Consider the following 14,601-nt stretch of genomic DNA (forward strand, 5'->3'; position numbering starts at 1 on the left):
AGAGAAAAGATCAAAGTAGGGTCGTAGGATCACTGAGCTAAAGAGGTTTGGTTGATATCTTCTGTGGGGTGATGGGACCCCCAGACACCATGCAATGGCAGAGTGAAGTGGACAGGAGGAACAAGAGAGTTGAGGCAGCAGGAGCCTTTGAGTTGACCACTCTGTAGGCAGGGACCAGATGCAGGCAGCTACAAGAAGCCATTGCAGAGATGTGAAGAAATGGTAAATGTTCTGCACTTATATAGCACTTTTCTACCTAGCGATGCAGCCTGGTTGTTCTCTTTTGTTATAGAATGGAATTGTTTCAAAACTGTGCAGAACTTTAAATGGTAAATGATCTGCACTTATAAACCGCTTTTCAACCTATTGGCACTCAAAGCACTTTACACTGCTTCTCATTCACCCATTCACACTCACACACCGATGGTGGTGCCGCTATGCAGCTGGTCAACACTCACCAGGAGCAACTAAGTTGGGGTTCAGTGTCTTGCTCAAGGACACTTTGACATGTGACCTGAGGAGCCGGGGATTGAACCAACAACTGTGAGATTGGTGGACGACCGCTCTCCCTTCCTGCCACAGTCGCCCTAAGAGTGGTGTAAAGTGTGTCCGTTTTTGCTGATTAAAAGTGAGACTTTTCAGAGTGAAATATTGTTGACTTTATCCGGATTATTTCCTTCACGCTCCCTAGTGCAACGTCAGTATTACACACATGAGCTTGTATGTGCAGCGTGCTGCTCTGTGCCGAATCATCAGGTTGATTAAAGGAGAGTGAATCAGCGTGTTGATAATGTTTCTATCAACTGCTGCTCTAGTTGAGTGATTTAACCTTTTTTTTATTAAAACCATGGCTCTGATGTGCTGTAAATATAATGCAGTTTACCACAAATTAGGTTTTGTATCACATTGTGCCTCCTGTGTTTGCTGGAAATCGAGCGTATTTTTACACCTGAGGACAGTTCTCACTCAGGCGATTTCCCGCTGCGAGTTACATGTCTGAAAGGCACTGGGGATAATGTCCAAGGCTGTGTGTCCGTCTTTCCCGCTGTCTGTGTGTGTTTATTTTGGTGTGTTTGTGTGATTAAGGCTTCAGCAGTTCTCCTTTGTAGCTTAACCTCTGTATTTATGCACATGGCTGTAGGTGAGCAGGAGTGTCAGTGTGTGTGTGTGTGTGTGTGTGTGTGTGTCTCTCTGTGTGTTTGTGTGTGTGTGTTTAAGGGACTCACCATACTCTGCTCGTAGATGCTCTGGAATGTGTGGCTCATATCCCTCTTTCTCTGGAACCTCATCAAAATCATCATCATCATCATCCTCATCCTCCTCTTCTTCTCCATCTGAAGAAGCCTTTAGCTGAGGAATAAGAGGGAAGATTTTGCTTTAATACAACCTTATACATTTCTGTTCACACTTTGTAGAGATGTTAGTCCCATGTTACAGTCAGACACTGCAGTTCATAGAAAGGTGGACATTTGAAGATGTTAAAAAACTAATTGGACACACTGGCAAAATGCATGAAAGCCCTGTTATTTATCTTTGGCGCATCAGTGTAATAAAAAGTGTAAACTGACAAGCAGGTTCACTCGTGTCATATTTAATGTGTAATATTTATTCTGTGAATATTGGATCTGACTCAGTACCAGCAAATATTTAAAGACTGGTATCGAAAATGTGGCCAAAAAAATTGTTGGCACATGAGAAACACTTTTCTGGGGTTTGCACAGTCATCAGGGGACAGAATCAACCCCTGCCCCTAATTAAAAGTTTTTAAACCATTTATTACAGCACAGTTAGTTTATTAAAATAATATATCCAAGGTAAATGTACATTCCTGGGCAACTGTCCTGTTGCAGACCTTTTAGCTCCAGGTAACATTTTTTAACATTTCTTAACGGTTTTTATTGCCATTGTGATGATGACTTTTTGGTGGTTTGAGGAAAAAGGCTATATGAGGGTTAAGATTAAGGGTGTGGTCTAAGTTAAAGGGTTATAATTGAAATTAGGCCTTTAGGAACTGGGATGGTTAAGGGGAGGGTACAGTATGGGCCTAGAATGCAGAATGTTTGTCCTCACAATTACAGCGCGACTAAAATATCAAACCAGACTGTTGGACTTTGTTGAGAAGGACCAGTCTGCACATTTTTAACTTACTGGTACCCAAAGCGCTTTACACTGCTTCCTATTCACCCATTCACATTCACAATCACACACACACACACAGCTGGTGCAACACTCACCCTGGGGTTGGTGGACCACTGCTCTGCCACCTGCACCACACGGGTGTGTTCAAGTGGCAATTGTTGGCCCAGAAAAGGATAACAACGATTTCATCTCTGTCGTACCGTGGAACATGCATCCAAGCTTTGATTACAAATATTCAAACAGTAAATAGTTTATTTGGGAAGTATTTTCAGCAGTGGATTAATCCACATTTGGTGGTATTTGCAGGTTTATGTGGGGACTAGTCAAAGTAAACTTCAGTGTGTATATGTTTTAATAGTTTATGAACTATGGAGCTCTACGGCAAGTAGGATGCATTAATTGTTGGTATTAAATATTAAATATTAGAATGTCACCTCTCATGATTAGAATGTGTACATTGAAGTTTTGAAGTGACTCCAATGTTTGTGATGATGAGTATTTACATAATGTTTGTCTTCCATTCCTTTAGTGTTCTTGCATCAAGGTTGTGCAATGCCTTTAGCTTAGGAGGATACAATGATAGTGTTTGTGTGTGTTTGTATGTGTGTGTCTGTATGTGAGTGGGTGATGAGCTGCTATCGGCACTAAGCAAAATTTATGGTTTTTAATTTCCTGGTGGGGTTGTTAGCCATCGGCTGGGCTACAATGCAGAACACAAGACTCCTATACACATGGGGGTCATTTCCCTAACACAAATGCCTCCGTGTGTGTGTGTGTGTGGTGGCAGCTATACCTTTAACAGCTGAGGACACGGGCACATGCGCGCACACAGAGACACACACTTCAGTCTAGCAGCATAATAATCACAGTGATTAGCATTATGAGGAGCAGTAAAACCTAATGTTAAACTAACCTCTTATTCCCAAAGGCCTCTTTTTCATTTGTGTGTGTAATACGTGTATGTGTTTGTGTGTGTGTCTGTGTGTGTTAGCAGGAGAAAGTCGCTGTGTTACTGCTGATAAAGCCCATTAAAATGTTTGGATTAGTTTACAAATGATGAGTCCTTAGAGTGATTATTAAAAACACACCCACATACCCACACACACACTCAACTCAATCACAGGAGAGTGTCAGTTAACCCTGGCACAGCTCTGCACACGGAGACCAATTAAAACCCGTCATATTACAATTCTTATTCTACAGTTAACTAGCAATGAAACAATTAAAAACTGATTAGTTCTCATTAACGCAGCCACAAAGACAGAGACGTGGGAGAGAAATTAGGCTCCATTCATCAAATCTACAAATGAAGAGATCTGATATTTAAATGCAAATGTTTAAATGTAAAGTTGCCTTCCAGTGTTTGCAACTGCTGCTGTGTTTGTGTTCATGGTTCACTGAACTGGTTAGACTTTACAAGATATGGTCGCTACTGGATAAGGTGGCTGTGGCTGAGGACATCCACCAATCATGGGGTGAGTAGTTTGATCCCCGGTACCTCCTGTCTATATATCAAAGTGTCCTTGGGCAAGGCATTGAACCCCAAGCGTGGCAGCAGTGCCGTCAATAGTCTGAGAACGGTGGGAATGGGTGAATGAGAAGGAACATTGTAAAGAAATTGGGCACAGATAGAGTAGAAAGGCACAACATTTATCATTTACGGAACAAAAACCAGGTAAAATTAAACCTGGAGAATGACAATTAGTCCAAAAAGTAACAGAAAAGTCCAACAGTGTATGAAAGCAACACCAGCAAGTTGAAACAAAAACAAGTCCAGAGCTCAGTTTAGAAAGGATCTATAATTTGGATCAGCACTGATATGATGCTCATGTCTCGTGTACATAAAGTGACAGCTCTGTGGGACAAATGTCTTTACGTTGTCATTGAATTTCAACGCAATAAAAATGTGGGCATACTATCACGTTTGGAATCACGTGATACAATCAAAAGCTTCCAACAGCTACTGAATGGACCTGATGGGATTCTGTTGGCAATGTGTTTCATGCTGTGTGATAAGCCACAGACTTCTTCTTCTTCTTCTTTCATATTAAATTACATCAGAATAGACTGAAGACGACCCCAAAGGAAACATGTAAAAATACAATCTGTGCGCAAATGTAAAGTTGGAGAACGTAAAAGGCACAAAGATAAAATTAAGATAAAAAACAGAGCTTTCACTTCCTTAATCCCAGACGAGATGTTGCACCCAGTGAATATGAGCTGTTGGATACCAAACACTGGATCTGAGTTTTTTTTAGAGAAAAGCTAAGAAAATGCTGTTAAACAGAAAAGTAACATTTTAAACACCAAACCAAACTTTCTCCATTTTTCTACTGGATGGTAGCACGCGCACACACACACACACACACACACACACACACACAAAAACAGAAATAGTTTCTATAGGCTTTGTACTTGTCTACTTTAATTCCAGCTGGTTTATTCTGCTCTGATCAATGACCTAAGACTAAGAAGAGATCACCCAGCTGGAGGAAAATCCTGCCCTAACATCATCCCTTTTCCCGCTCTTTCTGCCTCTTTGTCTCTAATTCACCTTAATTTAATCCTGATAGCATCGAGTGCTGTCGGCCAGCCTGGCAGAGCTGTAAGTCTCACAGGAGAATTAGCTTTCTTCCAGAAACATTTTGCTGACGGGGAGCATGGCTAAAATATGGGCTCTATACCCCACGTGCCTGCAAAGAGGACCGCTTTGCATTTTAACAGACCTTTGGTTTATACTCCGGGACACATATGGGGGCAGAAAAAAAATCGCACAGTAAAGCAGCGTTCGCCACAGAAGATTAAAAGTGTTTCTTTAAGTGAAACTCAAGATTTACCAGACAAATTAGAAGTGATGGTTTAAGTAAAGCAGCGCCATGTGTCACTCTAATAGGAAAAAGACAAAACAAATATTGGTAACTTTAACATAAAAAAAGGCCAAGATAGGATTAAAAAAATTGTTCCTGAACACAGCAGAATAAATAAAGTGAAGCAAGGCTATGTGTTACTGTAATGGTAATGTTCACTAGAAGATAAAGTACAGGAGGCTCCTAAAGGGAAAATAGGGATGAGAGGAAATAAGTAGTTCTTTAACAACCAAATAAAAAAAGAGATCTGCTATAATTTCACTGTAATTTCTTCACATCAGGGACGTTGCCTTGCACAGTTGACTGTTGCTTACTTCAAACTGCTGTAAAAGTTTAACTGATTTGGAGCATGTGAGGAAACTAATGCAAACATTTTCTCAAACAAATGTTTTATAGTAAAGAAACATGTCGTCCAATGGAGCCGTGTGTGTGGATGGTGTGTTTTTAATTGGTTTTTTGGTAACAGCAGAGGTCTACAGCACAGACAAATTAGCTGATCTGAGTTGCTGACTTACAGGCAATAACGTGAGTAAAGGCAAGTCAGTGACGATATTAACACCTGTATGAGAATTGTTGGAAATACGATTAATGGGAAAAAACTAAAGTTATCCTTTAAGCAGCTTGTTTTGTGAGACTGTCTAAAACCCAAACACACGGAATTTACAATAAAGTTTAAATGAAAGGAAACTCAGCTTTCCAACTTCATGGATCATTCTTCTAAAATAAGCACCTAAAGAAATGAATTAGCAAGTTAAGTAATAACTTTTAACTTTGTCCAACTTTGAATAAAATGCATCTAATGAACCAATATAACTATAAGCAGTCTTTTCAAATGTAATAGTTAATGTTTTCTGACCTTGTTAGCAATCATCAAAATGCGAGTGTTTAGCAGCGATTACAGACAATAGTGGCCTGTAGTGGGGATAGAATAAGCTTTCATTAGCAGAAAGGAGCGACAGTGGAGAGAAAAGAGCGAGAAAGTGAAGATACATTCATACATACAGAAACAATGTGGTTAGCAGTGTTTGGCTTCTGGTGAATGTGTGGTCCTAGAAAGATGTGAGCAGTTCATTTACATCCTCTGCTCTGGGTGGACCACAACCAGACACAGCACAAATGTCCTGATAAATCCCATTACATAAATATTAAGGTCGTGAGGGGTGATGATCAGCTTTTGTTTAAAAATCCTTCACTGCTAGAATTGACTGTGTCGGTTTTTACTGAAATCAGGAAGAGGATTATTAGAGCTCAACAGCATCACAGGATACTTGCCCTGTCGTGTCGCTGGGGTCTCTTATGCCCCTTTTCTATTGTACAGCTCGACGCTACACTGCAAACAGAGTAACATCTAGTTGTCATGCTGTGGTGATTTCCCCAGCAATGCAGCACATGGGAGAAAGGACGACGTCGAGAGAATCCTGTTCTGCATCTGTCAGCAAGGGGACTTTTACTTCATAAGGGCCTAAAGGCAGCAAGGACCAAAGACTGCTTCAAATATTCACTTAGGAAAGTTTAGGAAGTATTTTGTCAGAGTTGGGTTTGGACAAGGAGACAAGTGTGGATACGGTAGCAGCAATGCTTCTCTCTGACCAAGTCTGACCAAGTCAGTATTGTACAGTTGAAGAGTGGCTGTTGGATCCTTTGTGCTGTGTGAAAGGTACAGGTGGGTGTGGCAGGTTCAAAACCATAAGGTGTGATGTCCCCACTCATACTAGTCATGTGTATTTAGTGGGGAAAAAGGGCAACTTGGCAAAAAGAAATAAGAAGAATTTAGCATTTTCCACAGGTGTCCTGCTTATTCAGCTTCACCTTCTCTCCTCCCCCTCCCTCCTCTTCTTTAAGTAAGACTCTTATCCGTTATAAAAATGATGTGAGTGCACCGCCTCGGACAACTGCTCCCCTGACTTCATTTGTCTCTTGGCAAGTTTGATGGTGCTACGTTTAAAAACCCATTCAATCTTATAAACCAAAAATTAAATGTAGTCGACTGTGATGGGCACTCAGTGCATCTGCTATTTATATGCTAATGTACACTCAGCCTGCCAAGGTCTGGCAAATTATTACTGCACAGCCATAAGTCAGGTGTGTGGCAGTGAGGGGAGGGGCAGGTTAAACATCACACAGAGGAGAAGAAAAGGAGTGAAGGCAGGAAGGAGAAGAGGACAGGAGAAAACAAGGAGGTGAAAAAGCCTTTAGAGATGTCTCCATTGTCTCCCTGACAAGTTAATATAACTCTGTACCTGCCTACACACACACACACACACACACACACACACCAGGTGTGAAATGGAAAATTACTTTTGGGAATACGGAGTGTCTCTAATGCCACCATTATCACAAGACATTTCTCAAGTCAGAGACAATTAGCTTAATGAACATAATATACAAATGCATTTGTAAACACACAGTCATCTCCTTCACATTGTAGTTGCTAATCAACATGTCAGCATCAACACTCGACGACACTGGGCCCACAACAAGGCGACACAGGTTGATAAAGCGGAGGGAAAAGTGAATTCACTGAAACCCTTGTTAAACCAAGGTTAAGTTAAGCCTGCAACGTTTCACTTTTGCCACGTTGTCATTTTGTTTATATTATTATAATAATTATGTGGCTTTTTTGCGTTTAATAATTTGGGGTTTTTATTTCACGGACACTGTGTATAAATCAACATAACTATAAATACACGTGCTTTACGCGCTTTCAGACCTGATGGTTCTAGGGATTCAGAGACTGCCCCTCACAACTACACACTGTCGACGGCTTTTTTTCTCCAGTTCCCCCCACGATCCTGAACAGGATAATGGTTGAAGACAACGGACGGATGGAAGATCATTAGATGTTAGCTAGCTAGCATCTTCTGTCTTACATTTAAGTGTTCAGGTCTGAGAGCATGACAGAGGATATGATAATAAACACTGCAGTGCCTTTTACTTTTAAGCAGCTAAATATATAATAGAAAGCAAAGCACATGGGCAGCAAGCCTTTCCTTTAACAGCTGCTGCTGTTCCAAATCATTTTATTATCAGTCTTACTAGACTCGCCAAGCCGACAAAGAACTACCGGTGACAAAAACCAACTGCTGGCTTCACCCACATTAGCTTTTCATCAACTGTTTAGAACTAGTTTTAATTGAGGATGTGTGTGTGTGAAGAAGTTCCAAATTGTACTGGTGTATTTTAATACTTGGATTTCTCTTGCGCTGATTTGGTAAGCTGCCAATTCAACACGTTGAATCAGCTAAACAGCCACTAACACACCCTCAAACTAAATTATGTGGTTTGTTTCCTCACATACTGGTCACGTTATAGGGAAACATGCTTCATTAATGACAGGGCAGCACAGCAAACATGCAGAAATGTCCTAACTGTAGGTTAGAGTTCAAACAATGAGAAAAATTAAACATTGCTATATTATCAGTAACTGTCAAAAGTCCAATTTATGTCTGTGTCAGTTAGTTTCTTGCAGGGAACAGTTAGCGCCTTTTAAGTTTTATGCTATATTTGCCTTGAAAGAACAAAGAAGCTAAATTAAAAGCTTTTGATGAAACCACAGATATATAATGTTTTACCTATTATACATAAAGGTAAAGAAGGAGTTACTTTAATAGATACCTAAACATAGAAAAAATCTTCAGCAGCAGATTTAATATTCTGCATTCTGCCATTTCCAAAACACTCTTTAGTTTTTAGATAAATCCATTTGACTAAGTGTCTGGATGCTATGTCTTCTTAAGGAACATTAAAGCACTAGTCATTATACATAATTACATTGACGTCTTTTGTTAAAAACAATAATCTTTCTTCCACCTCATGAAAACTTGGCAGGTCTATGCTGCTCTCTGCTGGACGACATTGAATTTTAATATACTCTTCACTTTGCGTTCTGTGTTATTTTATTTGAAAACAAACTGATCAATTATTTAGGAAAAAGCCTAGATTTCCTTAATTTACCTTATCACACCCATATATATATATATATATATATATATAAAAAACAAAACATAATGACTTTTACTCCGTTTCTGCATTTGATTTGGTTTCAGTTGGGTTTTAAAAATAGATGTGCCACAACGCCCAACATCTCTATTACCACCTTGCACTGCTATTCATTACTACCTTGGAAAAGATCCCATGGGATTCCAGACTAATGAGAAAAAAAAAAAGGTGTCCACTCCCTCTCTCTCTCCACTGCTTTATCCCATTATATTCCTCCACTCCAAATCCCCCCCAAACACACATGCACAGACGCAGCCTTTGTCTCTGGGGAGCAGTCAGCTTATATGATGTATAAGGTGACATCTTTATTCCACTAACCTAGGCTGGCAGGTCTATTAGCCAGCCCAGAGCATCCCAAACCTTTCCCTGTCAACGAGCTTATTCTCAACTGTCTAGTTCACTTCCCCTTCCCAGCCTGTCTCAATCTGTGATCAAAACAGTCATTATTATACATTGCTGCCCAGTGCCAGGGAGAAAATACACCGAGCTGCTCTGCATTTTACTGGGTGTCCCTGAAAGCTCTGTGACGACACCTACAACGTCCTGAGAAGATGCAGTGGCCCTTCAAAGACCCTTGGGACATAGCGGAGCTCATGAGCAGCATTTGTCCCTGTGGTCAGTGATATCAGAATGGTGCAGAGATCTCAGGAATGCCCAGTCCCAGTGGATCTCTCACTTCCCAATTTTGAAACCTCCTCCTTTCACTTCATCAGGAAGCCCTGATCTAAACAGGCTGTGTGCACAGTAATTTAGTGTGTTTACTTGACCCTGACAGCACATATATTTTGATTTCATCCACTTATGGTAGTCACTACAGTGACTATTCCAAATCTATTAATCGTAACATGTATTCAAACAAAACAAAACATTTTTTTTTTGGCTTTTTAAAATGAAGAGATTCACGGTTCATTGTTACTCTGCATAAAAATTAAGAAATATTTTCTTTATATCTATAAGCAAATGCAAGTTCTAAAAGCAACACAGATTATGCACAATTATGACTCATCATGTGATTAATGCATTTTAGTATGCTAGGAGGGGCATTGTTCCAATAACCACCAAGAAACATAACTAAACCAGGAATTTTCCATGCACAGCATTTCCTTGCAAGGTTTCTGACAAAGCAGTAATCAGTCAGAAGAGTAGACTGAGACCCAAGACGTACTATAAAAGAAGCTCCATGGGCCTGGGAGAAACACTGCCCCTCTTCTCACTAGGTACTGGCAACATCTAAATTAAATGAAGTGAATATGATAGGAGCCAAGTACGGGGATATTTTTGACAATAATCTGTTGACGTCCACCTGAGCAACAAGGTGCAGCGATCATTGAACAGCTTCTAGCTCAAAGGAGACTCAACTGATTGGAGAGAAAGAAAATAAAGATGCTGGAAAAGCGAGGCAATTAACCAATCCTGCACTGTACGAGGTACCAAACCGTTTCTAGGGTGAAGTCAGTTAACCTACAGCACAACCTGGGCTATATGGCCAAGCATATAGAAAAATCCATATTTGCTCAGTAAGCATTGCCCTTTGCCTGCACTAGTATATAGTATAAAGTATAAATATATAATATATACTATATATAATAGTATAAATTCAATGTCCAAATGCAAACCTCAGAATTTGTTTTCTCCTTGAAACCACGCCAGTCGCAGCAAAGCCACAAATGATGAAGTTCCCTCCACTGTACTTTTTTATTCAGCCAATAGTGCTGTGTGTTCTTCACAGAAAAAAAAAAAAAAACAACCTTAGTTTCTGAGTCCACGAAACATTTTCCCAGTAGTGTGGTGGAGTGTTAACAGCTCTTTGTCAAGCTTCAGTGATGTTTTGTTCCAATCCCAAGAAGCATACGCACTGATTTACCTGGTAGAGTAACAAAAAGAGATGTTACCTGGTTCCAATGATTCCTTAATGCTTTTTCCTTTTGTTTTTTTCTTACCCCACTGACATATTGCATTGTGACATTTGGAGATATCTGAGTTGGATGCCAACTTTTAGCCAGTAACCAAAGAAACAAAATCATTTCAACTGAACAGTCTAAAGACTTTGACTGTGGATTCATGGATATTTAAAAGCTTTGAGATTGCAGTGTAACTCTGTCTAGCTTTTCTTGATCATAAGTCTTGCAACATGTACTTTTGTGAGGTACAGTTCACATCACTGGATGTTTGTCAACTAGATCAAACCCCTAATCTGGCTTTATTAATAAATTTGCCTGCTTTTTTTGTCCTTTCCCTCTTGTCCTGTGAATTCTGTGTCGCCACAGCGGATCATTGTCCACATGTTGATTTGACACAGTTTTTACGCCGGATGCCTTTTCTGACGTAACCCTCACCAATTTCTACCGGGCTTGGACCAGCACTGCACAGCTGGGGAGGGGAATGGGCTGTTGGGGGTTCAGTGTCCTGCCCAGGACGCCTTTACCAACTGAGCTACAGCCGCCCCAAACAGGACTAATAAATTTGCCTGCTACTATTGATAAACCACCTTAGCAACTTGTTTAAGGGCAGCTCAGTGCTGTTCATAAGTGCTGCGTTCACTTCTGTCCCAAACAGATTAAATCCTGTCGGTCCGAAAATTAAACCAGAAATTGGTGGAAATTGCCATTCTAGCCTCAACAGAAATAGAGAACGAGATTTTGTTTAGTCACTACTGTAACTTAGATAAAGATCTGATTTAGATCACATTTAAGACAAATATTCGAAGGCTTCACCTTACTTCTACTTGCTGCTGTATTTAAAAGAAAAAAATTGCTTTCTTATGCATTTGTTATTCTTACTTTTATAACCATCTTACATGCTTGTCATTTTCCATAAATCAACCCTTCTCTCACTCTTTTGAGAAAAAAAATTCAAACAATACGATTTAAATCCTTTTATGTTGTACTGTACTTCTGTAAAACTTCTTTAAATTCCTCTATTGTCTATATTTAATCCTTAAATTATGCTATTTCTATTGTGTTTTATTCATTTTGAAATTTTTACACTATCTTCTTCCCTTCGTAAAAGAAATGATACCTGATCAGCCAATTTGCTGATGTGCAATGAACACATCCAGAATTACTATGAACATAATGTATTATGAGAATGAAATAGAGAAATAAAGGCAAAGAGAGCAAGAGAAACACACAGTGTACAACAGAGAGAGAGACACAGACACATTCAGAGAATGAATGTACAAATGAAAAGGAGGTAATGTTAGGGGAGAGAAATAGAAGGATAGTCTTTCTTTGTTTATCTCCAGTGAGAAACAGGCGGCCACATCCATTGTGTTGTGATAAGATGGGTTATCAGCAGTAAACAAGGCCTGGCCCTGTATGAATGGAGCCCGGAGTGACTGAATACACTCTTAAAAACAGATATGTTCAAATAAGTCTGCATGTCTTGTCCTTTACTTAACAAAAGCCCACGTTTTCAGTTAGCAGCACTCAGCGGATACGTATAAGATTCTCCTGTCATAGTTCTTAGTGAAAACTCCCTTGAAACATGTTCACTATTCCAGAAAGTGTACAGAACGGAAACAGCAAAAGCTGCCTGAAAAATCTGTAAAATCATGTTTAATCACAGAAAACCAGAGGCTAAAAGACACAAAATTGCACTAGTAAAACTGCAATGTGCGGCTTTAATAAATTAAGGATCCATCCACCCAGGGCACCAAATACTGATGCTGTGTTAAAGCCTGTGGCGTCTCGTTAGTCTGTTTCACCTATGAACTCTAGACAACGTCAGGAGAAATCAGCCTCGGACAATGTCCCGAGCTGCATTTCACACATGTAACGCACAGCAATGATTGTGTGAGTGAGTAGCATCGTCATGGGAGAAAATCTGCTGGATTTCAGAAACAACATGATCGAAAACTTAAGTGTTTTGTTGTTTTACAGCAGATTGGAACCTTACACTTAGTAAAGCAGAACTGCACTAAAACATATTTTTAAAATGTTGCATACTGTACCTTAATCCAAACCTAAACTGATGAAATAGTGGCTACATGTTTGAAAAAATAAAAATTATATATATATAAAACTTGACTGCAAAAACATTAGCGATAAAAGAAACAGAATTTTCTATTTTGACCAAAAAAACCTCCTGGCTCAAGGCCAACTTTAAACACTTCTCACTGGCTTTATGAGCATCAACTGTAAAAATGTAAGAACCACTGAGCAAATCACTAATTACACCACCACTTAGAAAACACTTTTCTACCTATTGGAACTCAAAGGGCTTTTCACCGCTCCTGCGCCACAGTCGCCCATGTGCAAGAACAGGAAAAGCTGCTAGCGGAAGGTTTTTTCACTGATTTTTACTAGTGATGAAAAAAAAAATAAAAAATCTAATCCATCGGATGTTGGGTTAGAGAATGAATAATGACTAATCTGCTACATCTGAGGTATTATTCCAACATATTAATGTATTATTCCAATATATTAATATTGGATTACTTTTTTGGGGATATGTACATCATATGACCTATTATAATATTCAAAAGCAGGTATTCAAAGGCTAATTTAACATTAGGCAATTTTACCACCAGCAGAAGTTGGCGAGAAAAGTCTCAATCTCTAAAAGTTGTTGGACCCAAGTCCAAAATCTTATTCTAAAAATCTAATTGTATTTCCAATGTAATAATTACATGTAGATGACCCTTTACTCTATCTTTCTATCTCATTCAGTACACAAGACTTTCAATCTGCCTCTTCTCTCTTCCCCAGCTCCAGTTATGGGAGACTATACTGAGAGGCCCATCGAGAGGGAAACCAATCGTGTGGTTTGTCAGCGCCCCGATAGAGAGGGACCCAGTAATGGAAGGCCTTTAAAGACTAAAAAGGAAAAGCTAATTATGATAAAGGGGCTGTAAGTTGTGTGGTTATCGCATAGCTGGGCCTGCTGGTGCAGCAGACTGGTCCCTGACAGTGATAACCAGGCAGAGCGAAACGCCTGGCGCTCTGTCACTGTCACTCTGCTGCTCTGTACAGCCAAAGATGGATTCACATTCTACAACTTTTATGCCTTTTTTTTTTTTTAAATAGGCAAAAAGCCTTCATTGGGTCTTTAAAACCTCAAACTGTTGCCTGCTGGTAATTTTTCTTAGGTTTTTTTTTCTGTCCAAGCACAAAAAAACAATCCTTTTAAAATAAGCTATGTTTTTGACTATACACAGTCAAACATGTATTTTTATTGTGCCTCCGTTCTGAGCCAACGTACATAGCAGAACCATGATGCTAAGTGAGATACAGACGCACACAGATTGACATATCAGCTGTCAAGCCACGGGACACATTAGTGGTAGTGAATGAGGGGATACATCCTCCACTTTGGCCCCATTTTCTTCTCTCTGTTTCTGATGCATTATGCATTATGGCTGTGTCTGGCTATCTTCTGTCTACCAAATGTCTTTACTGTTTCCTCTCTGTTTCTGTTATGATATTAAATCTGGAAGCCCATGGGGATTAAAAAAGAAAACGGACAATTTTCTGAGCCATGCAATCTATCACAAAATATACCTGTGATGCAGTGGGATTTGATCATTTAACCTCAAAGCATCATGTTATCTTACACTTACAACAAATAGCATTTATTTTATTTATTGATTTGTTCT

General features: G+C 39.6%; 1 protein-coding gene across 3 annotated transcripts in view; it reads right to left on the minus strand.

Annotated features, from left to right (window-relative positions):
• Positions 1 to 14,601, minus strand: part of uvssa (UV-stimulated scaffold protein A) — a 33,961-nt gene that overhangs the window by 13,065 nt on the left and 6,295 nt on the right. For all 3 annotated transcript variants that reach the window (XR_010915406.1, XM_067518789.1, XM_067518788.1), the window contains exon 9: positions 1,227 to 1,350. Coding sequence is in view for 2 of the 3 variants with exons in the window: in XM_067518789.1 (XP_067374890.1) it covers positions 1,227 to 1,350 (124 nt within the window). In the remaining variant the exon portion in view is untranslated. The remainder of the gene's footprint in view (positions 1 to 1,226; positions 1,351 to 14,601) is intronic.

The sequence above is a fragment of the Channa argus genome, chromosome 10 (genome assembly GCF_033026475.1).
Source record: "Channa argus isolate prfri chromosome 10, Channa argus male v1.0, whole genome shotgun sequence".
Classification (NCBI taxonomy): Eukaryota; Metazoa; Chordata; class Actinopteri; order Anabantiformes; family Channidae; genus Channa; species Channa argus.